Consider the following 22,778-nt stretch of genomic DNA (forward strand, 5'->3'; position numbering starts at 1 on the left):
TCTCTGTAAGTCATGGATATAATATGTCTCTCTCTGTTTATAAGTCATGGATATAATATGTCTCTGTTTGTAAGTCATGGATATAATATGTCTCTCTCTGTTTATAAGTCATGGATATAATATGTCTCTGTTTGTAAGTCATGGATATAATATGTCTCTCTCTGTAAGTCATGGATATAATATGTCTCTCTCTGTTTATAAGTCATGGATATAATATGTCTCTCTCTGTTTATAGGTCATGGATATAATATGTCTCTCTCTCTGTTTATAAGTCATGGATATAATATGTCTCTGTTTATAAGTCATGGATATAATATGTCTCTCTCTGTTTATAAGTCATGGATATAATTTGTCTCTCTCTGTAAGTCATGGATATAATATGTCTCTCTCTGTTTATAAGTCATGGATATAATATGTCTCTGTCTGTTTATAAGTCATGGATATAATATGTCTCTCTCTGTTTATAAGTCATGGATATAATATGTCTCTCTGTTTATAAGTCATGGATATAATATGTCTCTGTTTGTAAGTCACGGATATAATATGTCTCTCTCTGTTTATAAGTCATGGATATAATATGTCTCTCTCTGTTTATAAGTCATGGATATAATATGTCTCTCTGTTTATAAGTCATGGATATAATATGGCTCTCTCTGTTTATAAGTCATAGATATAATATGTCTCTCTCTGTTTGTAAGTCATGGATATAATATGTCTCTCTCTGTTTATAAGTCATAGATATAATATGTCTCTCTCTGTTTATAAGTCATGGATATAATATGTCTCTCTCTGTTTATAAGTCATGGATATAATATGTCTCTCTCTGTTTATAAGTCATAGATATAATATGTCTCTCTCTGGTTGTAAGTCATGGATATAATATGTCCCTCTCTGTTTATAAATCATGGATGTAATATGTCTCTCTGTTTATAAGTCATGGATATAATATGTCTCTCTCTGGTTGTAAGTCATAGATATAATATGTCTCTCTCTGTTTGTAAGTCATGGATATAATATGTCTCTGTAAGTCATGGATATAATATATCTCTCTCTGTTTATAAGTCATAGATATAATATGTCTCTCTGTTTATAAGTCATGGATATAATATGTCTCTCTCTGTAAGTCATGGATATAATATGTCTCTGTTTGTAAGTCATGGATATAATATGTCTCTGTTTGTAAGTCATGGATATAATATGTCTCTGTTTATAAGTCATAGATATAATATGTCTCTCTCTGTTTATAAGTCATGGATATAATATGTCCCGCTCTGTTTATAAGTCATAGATATAATATGTCTCTCTCTGTTTGTAAGTCATGGATATAATATGTCTCTCTCTGTTTATAAGTCATGGATATAATATGTCTCTCTCTGTAAGTCATGGATATAATATGTCTCTCTCTGTTTGTAAGTCATAGATATAATATGGCTCTCTCTGTTTATAAGTCATGGATATAATATGTCTCTCTCTGTTTATAAGTCATAGATATAATATGTCTCTCTCTGTTTATAAGTCATGGATATAATATGTCTCTCTCTGTAAGTCATGGATATAATATGTCTCTCTCTGTTTATAAGTCATGGATATAATATGTCTCTCTCTGTTTATAAGTCATGGATATAATATGTCTCTGTTTGTAAGTCATGGATATAATATGTCTCTCTCTGTAAGTCATGGATATAATATGTCTCTCTCTGTTTATAAGTCATGGATATAATATGTCTCTGTTTGTAAGTCATGGATATAATATGTCTCTCTCTGTTTATAAGTCATGGATATAATATGTCTCTGTTTGTAAGTCATGGATATAATATGTCTCTCTCTGTAAGTCATGGATATAATATGTCTCTCTCTGTTTATAAGTCATGGATATAATATGTCTCTGTTTATAAGTCATGGATATAATATGTCTCTCTCTGTTTATAGGTCATGGATATAATATGTCTCTCTCTGTTTATAAGTCATGGATATAATATGTCTCTGTTTATAAGTCATGGATATAATATGTCTCTCTCTGTAAGTCATGGATATAATATGTCTCTCTCTGTTTATAAGTCATGGATATAATATGTCTCTGTCTGTTTATAAGTCATGGATATAATATGTCTCTGTCTGTTTATAAGTCATGGATATAATATGTCTCTCTCTGTAAGTCATGGATATAATATGTCTCTCTCTGTTTATAAGTCATGGATATAATATGTCTCTGTTTGTAAGTCATGGATATAATATGTCTCTCTCTGTTTATAAGTCATGGATATAATATGTCTCTGTTTGTAAGTCATGGATATAATATGTCTCTCTCTGTAAGTCATGGATATAATATGTCTCTCTCTGTTTATAAGTCATGGATATAATATGTCTCTCTCTGTTTATAGGTCATGGATATAATATGTCTCTCTCTCTGTTTATAAGTCATGGATATAATATGTCTCTGTTTATAAGTCATGGATATAATATGTCTCTCTCTGTTTATAAGTCATGGATATAATTTGTCTCTCTCTGTAAGTCATGGATATAATATGTCTCTCTCTGTTTATAAGTCATGGATATAATATGTCTCTGTCTGTTTATAAGTCATGGATATAATATGTCTCTGCATGGATATAATATGTCTCTCTCTGTAAGTCATGGATATAATATGTCTCTCTCTGTTTATAAGTCATGGATATAATATGCTCTCTGTTTGTAAGTCATGGATATAATATGTCTCTCTCTGTTTATAAGTCATGGATATAATATGTCTCTCTCTGTAAGTCATGGATATAATATGTCTCTCTCTGTTTGTAAGTCATAGATATAATATGGCTCTCTCTGTTTATAAGTCATGGATATAATATGTCTCTCTCTGTTTATAAGTCATGGATATAATATGTCTCTCTCTGTTTATAAGTCATAGATATAATATGTCTCTCTCTGGTTGTAAGTCATGGATATAATATGTCCCTCTCTGTTTATAAATCATGGATGTAATATGTCTCTCTGTTTATAAGTCATGGATATAATATGTCTCTCTCTGGTTGTAAGTCATGGATATAATATGTCCCTCTCTGTTTATAAATCATGGATATAACATGTCTCTCTGTTTATAAGTCATGGATATAATATGTCTCTCTCTGGTTGTAAGTCATAGATATAATATGTCTCTCTCTGTTTGTAAGTCATGGATATAATATGTCTCTGTAAGTCATGGATATAATATATCTCTCTCTGTTTATAAGTCATAGATATAATATGTCTCTCTGTTTATAAGTCATGGATATAATATGTCTCTCTCTGTAAGTCATGGATATAATATGTCTCTGTTTGTAAGTCATGGATATAATATGTCTCTGTTTATAAGTCATAGATATAATATGTCTCTCTCTGTTTATAAGTCATGGATATAATATGTCCCGCTCTGTTTATAAGTCATAGATATAATATGTCTCTCTCTGTTTGTAAGTCATGGATATAATATGTCTCTCTCTGTTTGTAAGTCATGGATATAATATGTCTCTCTCTGTTTATAAGTCATGGATATAATATGTCTCTCTCTGTTTGTAAGTCATAGATATAATATGGCTCTCTCTGTTTATAAGTCATGGATATAATATGTCTCTCTCTGTTTATAAGTCATAGATATAATATGTCTCTCTCTGTTTATAAGTCATGGATATAATATGTCTCTCTCTGTAAGTCATGGATATAATATGTCTCTCTCTGTTTATAAGTCATGGATATAATATGTCTCTCTCTGTTTATAAGTCATGGATATAATATGTCTCTTCTGTTTATAAGTCATGGATATAATATGTCTCTCTCTGTTTATAAGTCATGGATATAATATGTCTCTGTTTGTAAGTCATGGATATAATATGTCTCTCTCTGTAAGTCATGGATATAATATGTCTCTCTCTGTTTATAAGTCATGGATATAATATGTCTCTGTTTATAAGTCATGGATATAATATGTCTCTCTCTGTTTATAAGTCATGGATATAATATGTCTCTCTCTGTTTATAAGTCATGGATATAATATGTCTCTCTCTGTTTATAAGTCATGGATATAATATGTCTCTCTCTGTAAGTCATGGATATAATATGTCTCTCTCTGTTTATAAGTCATGGATATAATATGTCTCTCTCTGTTTATAAGTCATGGATATAATATGTCTCTTCTGTTTATAAGTCATGGATATAATATGTCTCTCTCTGTTTATAAGTCATGGATATAATTTGTCTCTCTCTGTAAGTCATGGATATAATATGTCTCTCTCTGTTTATAAGTCATGGATATAATATGTCTCTGTCTGTTTATAAGTCATGGATATAATATGTCTCTCTCTGTAAGTCATGGATATAATATGTCTCTCTCTGTTTGTAAGTCATAGATATAATATGGCTCTCTCTGTTTATAAGTCATGGATATAATATGTCTCTCTCTGTTTATAAGTCATGGATATAATATGTCTCTCTCTGTTTATAAGTCATAGATATAATATGTCTCTCTCTGGTTGTAAGTCATGGATATAATATGTCCCTCTCTGTTTATAAATCATGGATGTAATATGTCTCTCTGTTTATAAGTCATGGATATAATATGTCTCTCTCTGGTTGTAAGTCATGGATATAATATGTCTCTCTCTGTTTGTAAGTCATGGATATAATATGTCTCTGTAAGTCATGGATATAATATATCTCTCTCTGTTTATAAGTCATAGATATAATATGTCTCTCTGTTTATAAGTCATGGATATAATATGTCTCTCTCTGTAAGTCATGGATATAATATGTCTCTGTTTGTAAGTCATGGATATAATATGTCTCTGTTTGTAAGTCATGGATATAATATGTCTCTGTTTATAAGTCATAGATATAATATGTCTCTCTCTGTTTATAAGTCATGGATATAATATGTCCCGCTCTGTTTATAAGTCATAGATATAATATGTCTCTCTCTGTTTGTAAGTCATGGATATAATATGTCTCTCTCTGTTTATAAGTCATGGATATAATATGTCTCTCTCTGTTTGTAAGTCATAGATATAATATGGCTCTCTCTGTTTATAAGTCATGGATATAATATGTCTCTCTCTGTTTATAAGTCATAGATATAATATGTCTCTCTCTGTTTATAAGTCATGGATATAATATGTCTCTCTCTGTAAGTCATGGATATAATATGTCTCTCTCTGTTTATAAGTCATGGATATAATGTGTCTCTCTCTGTTTATAAGTCATGGATATAATATGTCTCTTTCTGTTTATAAGTCATGGATATAATATGTCTCTCTCTGTTTATAAGTCATGGATATAATATGTCTCTCTCTGTAAGTCATGGATATAATATGTCTCTCTCTGTTAATAAGTCATGGATATAATATGTCTCTCTCTGTTTATAAGTCTCTGTTTATAAGTCATGGATATAATATGTCTCTCTCTGTAAGTCATGGATATAATATGTCTCTCTCTGTTTATAAGTCATGGATATAATATGTCTCTGTTTATAAGTCGTGGATATAATATGTCTCTGTTTGTAAGTCATGGATATAATATGTCTCTCTCTGTAAGTCATGGATATAATATGTCTCTCTCTGTTTATAAGTCATGGATATAATATGTCTCTCTCTGTTTATAGGTCATGGATATAATATGTCTCTCTCTCTGTTTATAAGTCATGGATATAATATGTCTCTGTTTATAAGTCATGGATATAATATGTCTCTCTCTGTTTATAAGTCATGGATATAATTTGTCTCTCTCTGTAAGTCATGGATATAATATGTCTCTCTCTGTTTATAAGTCATGGATATAATATGTCTCTGTCTGTTTATAAGTCATGGATATAATATGTCTCTCTCTGTTTATAAGTCATGGATATAATATGTCTCTCTGTTTATAAGTCATGGATATAATATGTCTCTGTTTGTAAGTCACGGATATAATATGTCTCTGTTTATAAGTCATGGATATAATATGTCTCTCTCTGTTTATAAGTCATGGATATAATATGTCTCTCTCTGTTTATAAGTCATGGATATAATATGTCTCTCTGTTTATAAGTCATGGATATAATATGGCTCTCTCTGTTTATAAGTCATAGATATAATATGTCTCTCTCTGTTTGTAAGTCATGGATATAATATGTCTCTCTCTGTTTATAAGTCATAGATATAATATGTCTCTCTCTGTTTATAAGTCATGGATATAATATGTCTCTCTCTGTTTATAAGTCATGGATATAATATGTCTCTCTCTGTTTATAAGTCATAGATATAATATGTCTCTCTCTGGTTGTAAGTCATGGATATAATATGTCCCTCTCTGTTTATAAATCATGGATGTAATATGTCTCTCTGTTTATAAGTCATGGATATAATATGTCTCTCTCTGGTTGTAAGTCATGGATATAATATGTCCCTCTCTGTTTATAAATCATGGATATAACATGTCTCTCTGTTTATAAGTCATGGATATAATATGTCTCTCTCTGGTTGTAAGTCATAGATATAATATGTCTCTCTCTGTTTGTAAGTCATGGATATAATATGTCTCTGTAAGTCATGGATATAATATATCTCTCTCTGTTTATAAGTCATAGATATAATATGTCTCTCTGTTTATAAGTCATGGATATAATATGTCTCTCTCTGTAAGTCATGGATATAATATGTCTCTGTTTGTAAGTCATGGATATAATATGTCTCTGTTTGTAAGTCATGGATATAATATGTCTCTGTTTATAAGTCATAGATATAATATGTCTCTCTCTGTTTATAAGTCATGGATATAATATGTCCCGCTCTGTTTATAAGTCATAGATATAATATGTCTCTCTCTGTTTGTAAGTCATGGATATAATATGTCTCTCTCTGTTTATAAGTCATGGATATAATGTGTCTCTCTCTGTTTATAAGTCATGGATATAATATGTCTCTCTCTGTTTGTAAGTCATAGATATAATATGTCTCTCTCTGTTTATAAGTCATGGATATAATATGTCTCTCTCTGTAAGTCATGGATATAATATGTCTCTCTCTGTTAATAAGTCATGGATATAATATGTCTCTCTCTGTTTATAAGTCATGGATATAATATGTCTCTCTCTGTAAGTCATGGATATAATATGTCTCTCTCTGTTTATAAGTCATGGATATAATATGTCTCTCTCTGTTTATAAGTCATGGATATAATATGTCTCTGTTTGTAAGTCATGGATATAATATGTCTCTCTCTGTTTATAAGTCATGGATATAATATGTCTCTGTTTGTAAGTCATGGATATAATATGTCTCTCTCTGTAAGTCATGGATATAATATGTCTCTCTCTGTTTATAAGTCATGGATATAATATGTCTCTCTCTGTTTATAGGTCATGGATATAATATGTCTCTCTCTCTGTTTATAAGTCATGGATATAATATGCTCTCTCGTTTATAAGTCATGGATATAATATGTCTCTCTCTGTTTATAAGTCATGGATATAATTTGTCTCTCTCTGTAAGTCATGGATATAATATGTCTCTCTCTGTTTATAAGTCATGGATATAATATGTCTCTGTCTGTTTATAAGTCATGGATATAATATGTCTCTGTCTGTTTATAAGTCATGGATATAATATGTCTCTCTCTGTAAGTCATGGATATAATATGTCTCTCTCTGTTTGTAAGTCATAGATATAATATGGCTCTCTCTGTTTATAAGTCATGGATATAATATGTCTCTCTCTGTTTATAAGTCATGGATATAATATGTCTCTCTCTGTTTATAAGTCATAGATATAATATGTCTCTCTCTGGTTGTAAGTCATGGATATAATATGTCCCTCTCTGTTTATAAATCATGGATGTAATATGTCTCTCTGTTTATAAGTCATGGATATAATATGTCTCTCTCTGGTTGTAAGTCATGGATATAATATGTCTCTCTCTGTTTGTAAGTCATGGATATAATATGTCTCTGTAAGTCATGGATATAATATATCTCTCTCTGTTTATAAGTCATAGATATAATATGTCTCTCTGTTTATAAGTCATGGATATAATATGTCTCTCTCTGTAAGTCATGGATATAATATGTCTCTGTTTGTAAGTCATGGATATAATATGTCTCTGTTTGTAAGTCATGGATATAATATGTCTCTGTTTATAAGTCATAGATATAATATGTCTCTCTCTGTTTATAAGTCATGGATATAATATGTCCCGCTCTGTTTATAAGTCATAGATATAATATGTCTCTCTCTGTTTGTAAGTCATGGATATAATATGTCTCTCTCTGTTTATAAGTCATGGATATAATATGTCTCTCTCTGTTTGTAAGTCATAGATATAATATGGCTCTCTCTGTTTATAAGTCATGGATATAATATGTCTCTCTCTGTTTATAAGTCATAGATATAATATGTCTCTCTCTGTTTATAAGTCATGGATATAATATGTCTCTCTCTGTAAGTCATGGATATAATATGTCTCTCTCTGTTTATAAGTCATGGATATAATGTGTCTCTCTCTGTTTATAAGTCATGGATATAATATGTCTCTTTCTGTTTATAAGTCATGGATATAATATGTCTCTCTCTGTTTATAAGTCATGGATATAATATGTCTCTCTCTGTAAGTCATGGATATAATATGTCTCTCTCTGTTAATAAGTCATGGATATAATATGTCTCTCTCTGTTTATAAGTCATGGATATAATATGTCTCTGTTTATAAGTCATGGATATAATATGTCTCTGTTTGTAAGTCATGGATATAATATGTCTCTCTCTGTAAGTCATGGATATAATATGTCTCTCTCTGTTTATAAGTCATGGATATAATATGTCTCTGTTTGTAAGTCATGGATATAATATGTCTCTCTCTGTTTATAAGTCATGGATATAATATGTCTCTGTTTGTAAGTCATGGATATAATATGTCTCTCTCTGTAAGTCATGGATATAATATGTCTCTCTCTGTTTATAAGTCATGGATATAATATGTCTCTCTCTGTTTATAGGTCATGGATATAATATGTCTCTCTCTCTGTTTATAAGTCATGGATATAATATGTCTCTGTTTATAAGTCATGGATATAATATGTCTCTCTCTGTTTATAAGTCATGGATATAATTTGTCTCTCTCTGTAAGTCATGGATATAATATGTCTCTCTCTGTTTATAAGTCATGGATATAATATGTCTCTCTCTGTTTATAAGTCATGGATATAATATGTCTCTCTCTGTTTATAAGTCATGGATATAATATGTCTCCTCTGTTTATAAGTCATGGATATAATATGTCTCTGTTTGTAAGTCACGGATATAATATGTCTCTGTTTGTAAGTCATGGATATAATATGTCTCTCTCTGTTTATAAGTCATGGATATAATATGTCTCTCTCTGTTTATAAGTCATGGATATAATATGTCTCTCTGTTTATAAGTCATGGATATAATATGTCTCTCTCTGTTTATAAGTCATAGATATAATATGTCTCTCTCTGTTTGTAAGTCATGGATATAATATGTCTCTCTCTGTTTATAAGTCATGGATATAATATGTCTCTCTCTGTAAGTCATGGATATAATATGTCTCTCTCTGTTTGTAAGTCATGGATATAATATGGCTCTCTCTGTTTATAAGTCATAGATATAATATGTCTCTCTCTGTTTATAAGTCATGGATATAATATGTCCCTCTCTGTTTATAAGTCATAGATATAATATGTCTCTCTCTGTTTGTAAGTCATGGATATAATATGTCCCTCTCTGTTTATAAATCATGGATATAATATGTCTCTCTGTTTATAAGTCATGGATATAATATGTCTCTCTCTGGTTGTAAGTCATAGATATAATATGTCTCTCTCTGTTTGTAAGTCATGGATATAATATGTCTCTGTAAGTCATGGATATAATATATCTCTCTCTGTTTATAAGTCATAGATATAATATGTCTCTCTGTTTATAAGTCATGGATATAATATGTCTCTCTCTGTAAGTCATGGATATAATATGTCTCTGTTTGTAAGTCATGGATATAATATGTCTCTGTTTGTAAGTCATGGATATAATATGTCTCTGTTTATAAGTCATAGATATAATATGTCTCTCTCTGTTTATAAGTCATGGATATAATATGTCCCGCTCTGTTTATAAGTCATAGATATAATATGTCTCTCTCTGTTTGTAAGTCATGGATATAATATGTCTCTCTCTGTTTATAAGTCATGGATATAATATGTCTCTCTCTGTAAGTCATGGATATAATATGTCTCTCTCTGTTTGTAAGTCATAGATATAATATGGCTCTCTCTGTTTATAAGTCATGGATATAATATGTCTCTCTCTGTTTATAAGTCATAGATATAATATGTCTCTCTCTGTTTATAAGTCATGGATATAATATGTCTCTCTCTGTAAGTCATGGATATAATATGTCTCTCTCTGTTTATAAGTCATGGATATAATATGTCTCTCTCTGTTTATAAGTCATGGATATAATATGTCTCTGTTTGTAAGTCATGGATATAATATGTCTCTCTCTGTAAGTCATGGATATAATATGTCTCTCTCTGTTTATAAGTCATGGATATAATATGTCTCTGTTTGTAAGTCATGGATATAATATGTCTCTCTCTGTTTATAAGTCATGGATATAATATGTCTCTGTTTGTAAGTCATGGATATAATATGTCTCTCTCTGTAAGTCATGGATATAATATGTCTCTCTCTGTTTATAAGTCATGGATATAATATGTCTCTGTTTATAAGTCATGGATATAATATGTCTCTCTCTGTTTATAGGTCATGGATATAATATGTCTCTCTCTGTTTATAAGTCATGGATATAATATGTCTCTGTTTATAAGTCATGGATATAATTTGTCTCTCTCTGTAAGTCTTGGATATAATATGTCTCTCTCTGTTTATAAGTCATGGATATAATATGTCTCTGTCTGTTTATAAGTCATGGATATAATATGTCTCTGTCTGTTTATAAGTCATGGATATAATATGTCTCTCTCTGTAAGTCATGGATATAATATGTCTCTCTCTGTTTGTAAGTCATAGATATAATATGTCTCTCTCTTTGTAAGTCATAGATATAATATGTCTCTCTCTGTTTGTAAGTCATGGATATAATATGTCTCTCTCTGTTTATAAGTCATGGATATAATATGTCTCTCTCTGTTTGTAAGTCATGGATATAATATGTCTCTCTCTGTTTATAAGTCATGGATATAATATGTCTCTCTCTTTGTAAGTCATAGATATAATATGTCTCTCTCTGGTTGTAAGTCATAGATATAATATGTCTCTGTTTATAAGTCATGGATATAATATGTCTCTCTCTGTTTGTAAGTCATAGATATAATATGCCTCTCTCTGTTTATAAGTCATGGATATAATATGTCTCTCTCTTTGTAAGTCATAGATATAATATGTCTCTGTCTGTAAGTCATGGATATAATATGTCTCTGTTTGTAAGTCATAGATATAATATGGCTCTCTCTTTGTAAGTCATGGATATAATATGTCTCTCTCTGTTTATAAGTCATGGATATAATATGCTCTCTCTGTTTGTAAGTCATGGATATAATATGTCTCTCTCTGTTTGTAAGTCATAGATATAATATGGCTCTCTCTGTTTATAAGTCATGGATATAATATGTCTCTCTCTGTTTATAAGTCATAGATATAATATGTCTCTCTCTGTTTATAAGTCATGGATATAATATGTCTCTCTCTGTAAGTCATGGATATAATATGTCTCTCTCTGTTTATAAGTCATGGATATAATATGTCTCTCTCTGTTTATAAGTCATGGATATAATATGTCTCTGTTTGTAAGTCATGGATATAATATGTCTCTCTCTGTAAGTCATGGATATAATATGTCTCTCTCTGTTTATAAGTCATGGATATAATATGTCTCTGTTTGTAAGTCATGGATATAATATGTCTCTCTCTGTTTATAAGTCATGGATATAATATGTCTCTGTTTGTAAGTCATGGATATAATATGTCTCTCTCTGTAAGTCATGGATATAATATGTCTCTCTCTGTTTATAAGTCATGGATATAATATGTCTCTGTTTATAAGTCATGGATATAATATGTCTCTCTCTGTTTATAGGTCATGGATATAATATGTCTCTCTCTGTTTATAAGTCATGGATATAATATGTCTCTGTTTATAAGTCATGGATATAATTTGTCTCTCTCTGTAAGTCTTGGATATAATATGTCTCTCTCTGTTTATAAGTCATGGATATAATATGTCTCTGTCTGTTTATAAGTCATGGATATAATATGTCTCTGTCTGTTTATAAGTCATGGATATAATATGTCTCTCTCTGTAAGTCATGGATATAATATGTCTCTCTCTGTTTGTAAGTCATAGATATAATATGTCTCTCTCTTTGTAAGTCATAGATATAATATGTCTCTCTCTGTTTGTAAGTCATGGATATAATATGTCTCTCTCTGTTTATAAGTCATGGATATAATATGTCTCTCTCTGTTTGTAAGTCATGGATATAATATGTCTCTCTCTGTTTATAAGTCATGGATATAATATGTCTCTCTCTTTGTAAGTCATAGATATAATATGTCTCTCTCTGGTTGTAAGTCATAGATATAATATGTCTCTGTTTATAAGTCATGGATATAATATGTCTCTCTCTGTTTGTAAGTCATAGATATAATATGCCTCTCTCTGTTTATAAGTCATGGATATAATATGTCTCTCTCTTTGTAAGTCATAGATATAATATGTCTCTGTCTGTAAGTCATGGATATAATATGTCTCTGTTTGTAAGTCATAGATATAATATGGCTCTCTCTTTGTAAGTCATGGATATAATATGTCTCTCTCTGTTTATAAGTCATGGATATAATATGGCTCTCTCTGTTTGTAAGTCATGGATATAATATGTCTCTCTCCGTTTGTAAGTCATGGATATAATATGTCTCTCTCTGTTTATAAGTCATGGATATAATATGTCTCTCTCTGTTTATAAGTCATGGATATAATATGTCTCTGTTTATAAGTCATAGATATAATATGTCTCTCTCTGTTTATAAGTCATGGATATAATATGTCTCTCTCTGTTTGTAAGTCATAGATATAATATGTCTCTCTCTTTGTAAGTCATAGATATAATATGTCTCTCTCTGTTTGTAAGTCATAGATATAATATGTCTCTCTCTTTGTAAGTCATAGATATAATATGTCTCTCTCTGTTTGTAAGTCATAGATATAATATGTCTCTCTCTGTAAGTCATGGATATAATATGTCTCTCTCTGTTTGTAAGTCATAGATATAATATGTCCCTCTGTTTATAAGTCATGGATATAATATGGCTCTCTCTGGTTGTAAGTCATGGATATAATATGTTTCTCTCTGTTTATAAGTCATGGATATAATATACTCTCTATCCAGAGAGACTTACAGGACAAAAAATAGTTAATTGCCTTGCTAAAGGGCACAATGACAGATTGGTCCCGAGCCGATTCGGTGAACAGCGACCTTTCAGTTACTGGGCCAACACTCTTAACCACTAGGCTACCTGCCGCCAGATCAATTACCTTCAATACAGTTATTCAAATACATTCATCAATGACTAAAATAATACATCCAGTATTAAAATACAGTTCATAGTCTGTTTATCATTAAACAAAAGTTGTTTAGTAATATAAAATAATCCACCCAAACTAATGCTAAAAACTGATCACACCATCTTTATCTGATATACACTGAGTGTACAAAACATTACAAACACCTTCCTAATATTGAGTTGCACCACCCTTTATCCTCAGAACAGCCTCAATTCGTTGGGGCATAGAGTGTCCAAGGTGTTGCGAGCGTTCCACAGGGATGCTGGTCCATGTTGACTCCAAAGCTTCCCACAATTGTGTCAAGTCGGCTGGGAGTGGATCTCTACTCTGAATAGCTTGTTCCATCTCCTGCCACAGATGCACAATTGGATTGAGATCTGGTGACTCGGCAGGCCACTGCAGTAAGCTGAATTCACTGTCATGTTCTTGGAACCATTCCTGGACAAGCCTTGTGGCATGGGGCATAATCCTGCTGAAGAAATCTATTTGCAGATGGATACACTGCTGCCGTGAAGGGATACACCTGATTGGCAATGATTATTTAGACATCCTGTAGCATTCAAACATTGTTCATCTTTTATCAAGGGGCCCAATGTGTGTCCTGAAAACACACCCCACGCCATCACACCACCAGCCTGCAATGCTGACACACGGCATGGATGCATGCAGTGGTGTAAAGTTGTTATTTAAATCATTTTTACTTTAGTCGTTTTTTGGGGGTATCTGTACTTTACTACGTATTTTGTTGACAACTTTTACTTCACTACATTCCTAAAGTAAATAATGTACTTTTTACTCCATACATTTTCCCTGACACCCAAAAGTACTCCTTACATTTTTTGTGATTAGCAGGACAGAAAATGATCCAATTCACGCACTTATCAAGATAACATCCCGGGTCATCCCTACTGCCTCTGATCTGGCAGACTCACTAAACACAAATGCTCTGTTTGTAAATGATGTCTGAGTGTTGGAATGTGCCCCTGGCTATCCGTAATATATAAAAAACAAGACAATTGTGCGATCTGGTTTGCTTAATTTAAGGAATTTGAAATTATTCATACTTTAACTTTTGATACTTAAGTATACTTACAACCAAATACTTTTACTCAAGTAGTATTTTAATGGGTGACTTTTACTTGAGGAATTTTCTATTAAGGTATCATTACTTTTACTCAAGTATGACTATGTCGTGACGTTGTATTAGTTAATGTGACGACTGTTGCTCATCGAATGATTAACGGTTTATAATTGCGTGATTAAATGAATTAAGCAATGAATCAAGCAATTATTAACTCATCAACCTGGGGCACCATGGGAACAGTATTTTGATTGAGTTTCTATTTCCCAAATTAACTCAAAGGATATCAGAATATCGATTTTACAACAGTCGCTAAATTAATCAATTTCCTCTACGGTCTCATTCTGAACGTCGCATAATCCGGGAATCTGCACGGACCCGGGCTTCACCAATGAGTTTACCACACCAATCTTAGTTGATTATTTATTTACTAGCAAGCTAAAATGATGATAAAAATACACATACACAAAACACAGTCTAGCTATTGATTAGGACTTAGTATAACGGGCCAACACACTATGGCGCGTGTTACCCAAAATGGGGATTTAAAAGAGAGAGAAACAAAGGAAGTACACGAGAGAAATATACATTTGGGTTAATTTGTCAGCTATGCTTATTTAAACCTAGCCTTGCCCCGAACTGCCGCTCTTATGGGTCAGAATATAATGATGTAATTACGTGTTGGAGGTCTCAGGTGGGAAGCTCCGCGTGTGTCGTTTAGGCTTCTCAATGACGCACTTCTCCGGCGCAACTCTCTGGTTGTCCTCACGATGTCAGTGTCCTTCTTGGCTAAGTGGTCTGATCCCTCGCCCTTGATCTGAAAGGGGTCTTCTGAGGACAGACAGCTCTGTAGCTCAGAGCTCACAGCTTCGGACTCGAACCGTGTATATACCACGATTCAATGGAGAGTGGAGGCTGGGTGGTTCGGCTTGAATTCACCCGCTTAGACACAGCTACTCGTCCGTAGCTCGTGTAGAAAAATATTTCTTTGTCTTCAACCTTGTGTTTCGTTTTGGGGTTCGTTGACTTTGTTAGACCTTCGCTGCAGCTTGGGGTCAATTAGTCTCATATGTTAATTCTTCACTCTCCTGTCTTATAGTCTCGGGTCAGAAGTGGGCGTAACCGCCTTTAGGGCAATTCTCTGGGCGGACCAAGTAAAGGGGCAAGGCCTAGATTTTGACTAAAATCCTATTTTAGACACTACCTTCACATCTCATCTTTACCAAAACATTCTCTTTGATTTGGATATTTTCCACACAAAGTACAATGTATAAACATCAGGCATATACTGGGAAAACTCTTAAAGGTACAATGTTTTCATAATAACGTCATCTCTTAACCTTTAATAACAATTCAAAAGTTACATACATTTTCATATTCCACCTCTCGTCATGACCACCATTGTGGCTGACGGAAACCATTGTTCCAAAGTCCCTTTATTGCATGTTTAATGTTCTGAGGCCAGTTCTCCATAGTGAGAGGACAAAGGAATTTCTCAGTGGCCTAAGGTTTATTTTGGGCGTGAGGTGTCATAAAACCCCCCACATCTTCAGACCCCTAGATCTCTCCTCCTCTGTTGGGGTTTGGGAGATAATCTGTAGGGTGGTGGTCTCCTGTACCCTGACCTGATCAGGACAGTCATGACAACAGTTAGTTACTTTTTCCACCAAGGATGCATGTACTCGTGGTTTCCTCCATACCATAGTCATCCCATCAGTGTGAAACAGCAGGAACCAGGATTCATCAGACCAGGCAATATATTCCAACTTTCCAGTGTCCAGTGTTTTCATTCCACTGCAACCGCAGTTTCTTGTTTTCTAGTGAAAGCTAATGGGGATCCATAATAAATACACAACAACTACACTATTAAGGATGATATCTTTCACCTGGGTTCACCTGGTCAGTCTATATCATGGAAAGAGCAGGCATCCTTCATGTTTTGTACACTCAGTGCATGTTGTGTCTATCAGCTCTTTCCCATAGAAAACTGCAGAGGGAAGCAGTACCACCCAGTCAACCATCAGACTCCATTGTGAGACGCCTCACAGAGGATATTCAACCCTAAGGGCAAATCCAAGATCATCTCAATATCTTTCCAGTAGAAGCTAACAAAACACACCAAAACTGACAAGGTGCATACTGATCAGTAGAGTAAAGAGAGGATAACATTCTATAACGCTCCCTTTCCTCTGCACAGTTCTCTCACAGTGAGAAACTATAGGATTACAATAGAGTGTTCTACACTTTCATTTGATCCAATTCAACATCGCCAATTATTTTATGAGATGATAATTAAGTGGAGTGTCTAATCTTAGCTGGTCGGAGAGAACTGATGAGGCTTCTCTCCTTTATGTAAACATTGGTGTCTTTTTAAATTGCCCAAATTGTAGAATCTCTTCTCACTGTCAGTGCAGTGATAAGTCTTCTCTCCTGTGTGTATCAGGTGGTGTGTCTTTAAATTGCCAATCCGGAGAAACTCTTGCCACAGTCAGAGCAGAAGTAAGGCTTCTCTCCTGTGTGTGTTCTCTGATGAACTTTTAGCTCAGTGGTAAGTCTTCTCTCCTTTATGTTTACCTTGGTGTCTCTTTAACTGGCACATTCAAAATAAACTCTTTCAACAGTCAGAGCAGCAGTAAGGCTTCTCTCCCGTCTGTGTTCTCTGATTAACTTTTAGGTGAGTTGAAGTGAAGCATTTTAAGGCTTCACTCCTGGATGTATACGTTCATGTGTTTTTAAGTGGCCCAGTCGAGAGAAACTCTTTCCACAGTCAGAGCAGGAGTAAGGCTTCACTCCTGTATGTATACGTTCATGTCTTTTTAAGTTGTCCAGTTTAGAGAAACTCTTTCCACAGTCAGAGCAGGAGTAAGGCTTCACTCCTGTATGTATATGTTCATGTGTTTTCACACTGTCCAGTTGAGAGAAACTCTTTCCAGTCAGAGCAGGAGTAAGGCTTCAATCCTATATGTATACGGTCATGTATTTTTAATTCACCCAGTTGAGAGAAACTCTTTCCACAGTCAGAGCAGGAGTAAGGCTTCACTGCTGTATGCATACGTTCATGTGTTTTTAAGTGGCCCAGTCGAGAAAAACTCTTTCCACAGTCAGAGCAGGAGTAAGGCTTCACTCCGGTATGTATACGTTCATGTGTTTCTAAGTCATCGGGTCGAGAGAAACTCTTTCCACAGTCAGAGCAGGAGTAAGGCTTCTCTCCTGTGTGTACACGTTCATGTCGTTTTAAGGTGCCCAGTTGAGAGAAACTCGCCCCACAGTCAGAGCAGGAGTAAGGCTTCTCTCCAGTGTGCACTCTCTGATGAACTGTCAGAACCTTTGATGTAGAGAAATTCTTCCCACAGTCAGTACAGGAATACAGATTCTCTCCTAGGTGTATTTTTAGGTGTAATTTTAGTTTTGATAGAACTGAAAAATTCTCCTCACAATATGGGCAGTGGTGAGACCTCTTAGCTCCATAATCTTCCTGCTGTTGCTCTCTGGATGTAGAGAATGTCTCAACACGGTCTCCTGTGTGAACAAAATCAGAAGAACCAGTCAGTTGTGTGATATACACTACAGGTCAAACGTTTTAGAACACCTACTCATTCAAGGGTTTTTCTTTATTTTACGATTTTCTACATTGTAGAATAATAGTGAAGACATCAAAACTATGAAATAACACATATGGAATCATGTAGTAACCAAAACTAAAATCTGTTAAACAAATCAAAATATATTATATTTGAGATTCATCAAATAGTCACCCTTGGTATTCTCTTACCATGAGAAACAGATTTCCCAATCTTCTCTTCTTCATCTTAATGTTGACATTCAGCTCCAGTGTTTGACTGCAGTCTTCCAGCTTCACTGATGTCATCTCTGGATCCTGCAGTGCAAACTGGGCTCCACTGTCACAATCAGGACCCAGTGACTGTAGGTTTAGACTCAGTGTGGAAGGAGAGAGGCAGGCTGGGTTTGTCCTCACTATTGATGTTACCGGCCTCAGACTTAATTCTAGTTGTCCTGTAGTAACATTGAGAAACAGACACAAAAAGTTATTGTCTTGACAGTTCTGGCACTTTATTCTCTATTAAATACATTATATTTCTTCTTGTTCAATTATCTAATTCAGTGCTTGACTTGGACTGAAATAGGTACCGGTACTGTTTATATTTAGGTTGCAGGAGCTCCACAATACTGTTGAGCTAATATTCTATAAGAGGAACATGATCTCAAACAGTAGACATTTGAGGTGACGGTACTCAGCTCCGGTGAACTCCTGTCCATGTCAAGCACTGACCTCATTTCAATAAATCTGGTAGCTAAGCACAGACAACAAAACATGAATTCATTCAAATTAGACAAAGTATACACTTTAAAATTAGTCTACACAACGTAAGTGCACTTAACCTCTCGTAGATTTTCCCAAATTCGCATAAATGACTAAAAAAACATTTAGTACAAGGTTTCTGTATGCTTTAAACAGCACTATGTACTATTTTCCTGAATAACCTCGTCTTCACTGTATTATTTAAATCAAAAACCAATTGTATTTCCCATTCACACCATAGTAGCATTTACAGATAAATATAGAAAGAACTGCATGCGTCTGAAGATTAGTACAGATGTAGAAAACCGATAATAATTACATTTAGCATTTAAACAGTAGAGCAACCGTAAAATGGTCTCCCTTTGCTGCATCCACACTGCCTGCACTGAAGTCTGTTGACGCAGACCGAGTGGGTGCCGCCATTTTACCAGCTTGTGAATGTTTCCTTTCATGGAGCTCTACGGACAACTCCTTCAACCTCAGGGCTTGGTTTTTGCTCTGACATGCACTGTCAAATGTGGGACCTTATATAGACAGGTGTGTGCCTTTCCAAATCATGTCCAATCAATTGAATTTACCACAGGTTGACAACAATCAAGTTCTAGAAACATCTCAAGGATGATCAATGGAAACAGGATGTACCTGAGCTCAATGTCGAGTCTCATAGCAAAGAGTCTGAATACTTATGTAAATAACGTATTTCTGTTTCAAATTTTTTATAAAATGTGAAAACATTTCTAAAAACCTGTGTTTGCTTTGTCATTATGGGGTATTGTGTGTAGATTGAGGAGTGTTTTATTTGATCAATTTTAGAGTAAGGCTGTAACGTAACAAAATGTTGAAAAAGGCAAGGGGTCTATATACTTTCTGAAAAGAAAAGGGGGATACCTAGTCAATAGTACCACTGAATGCATTCAACTGAAATGTGTCTTCCACATTTAACCCAACCCCTCTGAATCAGACAGGTGCGGGAGGCTGCCATAATCGATCTTCGGCGCCCGGGGAACAGTGGGTTAACTGCTATGCTCAAGAACAGAATGACATATTTTTACCTTGTCAGCTCAGGGATTCGATCCAGCAACCTTTCGGTTACTGGCCCAATGCTCTAATCACTAGGCTACCTGTACATATTCATATAAGTAGGCTGTATAATACAAAAGGGAATAAAAATTATTCTAAAAGTATCTCATAAGTCATGAATATGATGAGCTATACCATCCTCCACTCACTATCACAAGGGTTAGTAACTACAGACTAATTTCATAGATCTTTAAAATACTGGCAGTGTGTCTACTTCACTTCTTTAGTCTACTCTCTGATCACTCCAGGTAGCCCAGTGAATAAAACAAATTCTGGCAATACTGGTGTCAAACCATGCAAGTCTCAGTAGCATGAAATAACATCTACTTTCTCATTGAAACAGTTCATCATGAAACAGTTCTACTGCAACTTTTCATACACAGTGAGAAGTTGGAATGAATAACAAACTAAGTTAAATAGAACCTGTTCTTACCATGAGAAACAGATTTCCCAATCTTCTCCTCCTCTTCTTCATCTTTAATGTTGACATTCAACTCCAGTGTTTGACTGCAGTCTTCCAGCTTCACTGATCCCATCTCTGGATCCTGCAGTGCAAACTGGGCTCCACTGTCACAATCAGGACCCAGTGACTGTAGGATTGGACTCAGTGTGGAAGGAGAGAGGCAGGCTGGGTCTGTCCTCACTGTTGATGTTACCGGCCTTAGACTTAATTCTAGTCGGCCAGTAGTAATGAAGAGAAACGGACACAAAAAGTTATTGTCTTGACAGTTCTGGCACTTTCTTTATTCTCTAAAAATATGGTTTACATTTAGGTGCAGGAGCTCCACAATACTGTTGAGGTAATATTCTATAAGAGGAACATGAGCTCAAACAGTAGACATTTGAGGTGACGGTTCTCAGCTCCAGTGAGCTCCTGTCCAAGTCAAGCACTGTTCTCATTTCAATAGATCTGGTAGCTAAGCATTGACAACAAAACATTAATTCACATTAGACAAAGTATACACTTTAAATTAGGCTACACAACTTAAGTGTACTTAATCTATAGTAGATTTTCTGAAATCACATAAATGCATCAATGACTCAAAAACCATTTAGTACAAGGTTGCAGTATGTTTTAAGCAGCACTATTTTCCTGAATAACATTTTCTTCGCTGTATTATTTCAATCAAAATCGAATATTATTTCCGTTCACACCATAGTAACATTTATAGACAAAGATAGAAACAACTGAATGTGTCTGAATATTATTACACATGTAAACTGATAATCATTACATTCAGCTCCAAAACAGTAGTGCAACCGTAAAATTGTCTCTCTGCTGCACCCTCACTGCCTGCACTGAAGTACGTTGATGCAGACCGAGGGGGAACCGCCATTTGACCATCTCGTGAATTTTACACAAAACAAAAACCACAAAACCAAAACAAATAAAGCGAATTCAGAAATCTCAAGTAAATAGATTCTTTATGAAAATAAATAAATTACCTTGAGAAAATTATGAGAAAATTATGTACATACACTCAGACAAACCCCAACTGCTCTAACTATTGTTAGGGTTGAACTGGATATTTGTTTGCATAACTTATATAATATACCGGGGAAGCTATGCTACAATATTAAGTATACTACAAATAAATCAACTGCTGAAGACAGGAAGAACGACACCCGGCGACAGGAAGTGCGTCACGAGGCTGGGACCAGCCTGCACGCCGACGATAGGAGGAGCAAGTTTAAACCACGCTCCTCCTCCCTCTGACAGGCCAGCATTGAGCAGGAACTATCTCTGTCAGAGAATAAAAGAGAGAACAAAGGAGGTGTCGTCCTCTTCTCTGTTTTCCCTGCGAGGTGTCACAGAGAGACCGTATACGAACGACATATTTACCATACACGTGTTTGCATTAATTAAAGTTCAGATAAATTAGAAGTTACTATGTGCTGACTATTTTGTTCTGATACCAGAAACGAACTGTCGCAATATTAACACTATGTAACTTGTAAAATAGTTGCCACTTCCTTCACTCGGCTTGACACAAAAAGAACACATCTTACCTTTACCAAACGTGATAATACCGTATCAGATGTATCCCCTAAAATGGTATCACATGTTCTTTCGATATTAGAAAGTTTAAACCTATTACATACCTGTAGTAATAAATATAAACGGACACAAAGGTTATCTTCTTGACTGCACCGTTTTGGCGCTTTCTTTACACTGAAGAATGGTGCGCGTCTGTCCGGAACTTCCTGTTCCCCAACTAACACCGTCCGTGCATTCCGGGATCCTTGGGATGGCCCTACTCCATGACATGAGAAGGGTTCGCTGTCTCCTCCGGGACACATCTCTTTTGCATAGAGTTGATCAAGCTGTTGATTGTGGCCTGTGGAATGTTGTCCCATCCCAGCTAGCACAGTGGATCTGGGCCGATTCCAGCTGAGAGTCAGACTCGGCCGACGTCTTGTGGCCCGAGTCTGGTCCGCCTTAGGCAGTCTTACTTATGGCTGGGATGCGGGGATTGAGCTCGGACCGATTCCGGTGTGAGTTTTCTGGACCAAATGTGTTACTTGGGGCTCGGGCCGATTGGGGCTACTCTCTGGCAGATGATTACACGTGCTGCTTTATATAATTAATAACATTCATTATTTATTTATTTTTCCAAATTTTCTCAGTTAACATTTAAATTCTTTAAGAGTCCTGTTTAAGTTGCATTTGAGTATTTTGATACTTTGTGCAAGGCAATT

At 34.4% G+C, this 22,778-nt stretch overlaps 1 protein-coding gene across 1 annotated transcript; it reads right to left on the reverse strand.

Annotated features, from left to right (window-relative positions):
* Positions 1–15,086: 15,086 nt before the first annotated feature.
* On the reverse strand, positions 15,087–22,513 carry LOC145861031 (uncharacterized). The gene is made up of 4 exons (XM_082962381.1): positions 22,182–22,513; positions 20,512–20,751; positions 18,450–18,691; positions 15,087–18,196 (listed from the first exon to the last, which is right to left on the reverse strand). The coding sequence occupies exons 2-4, from the start codon at positions 20,612–20,614 to the stop codon at positions 18,080–18,082; spliced, it is 462 nt and encodes a 153-aa protein (XP_082818507.1). The 5' UTR covers positions 20,615–20,751; positions 22,182–22,513; the 3' UTR covers positions 15,087–18,079.
* Positions 22,514–22,778: the final 265 nt, after the last annotated feature.

The sequence above is a fragment of the Salmo salar genome, chromosome 16 (genome assembly GCF_965601325.2).
Source record: "Salmo salar chromosome 16, fSalSal1, whole genome shotgun sequence".
NCBI classification, from domain to species: Eukaryota; Metazoa; Chordata; class Actinopteri; order Salmoniformes; family Salmonidae; genus Salmo; species Salmo salar.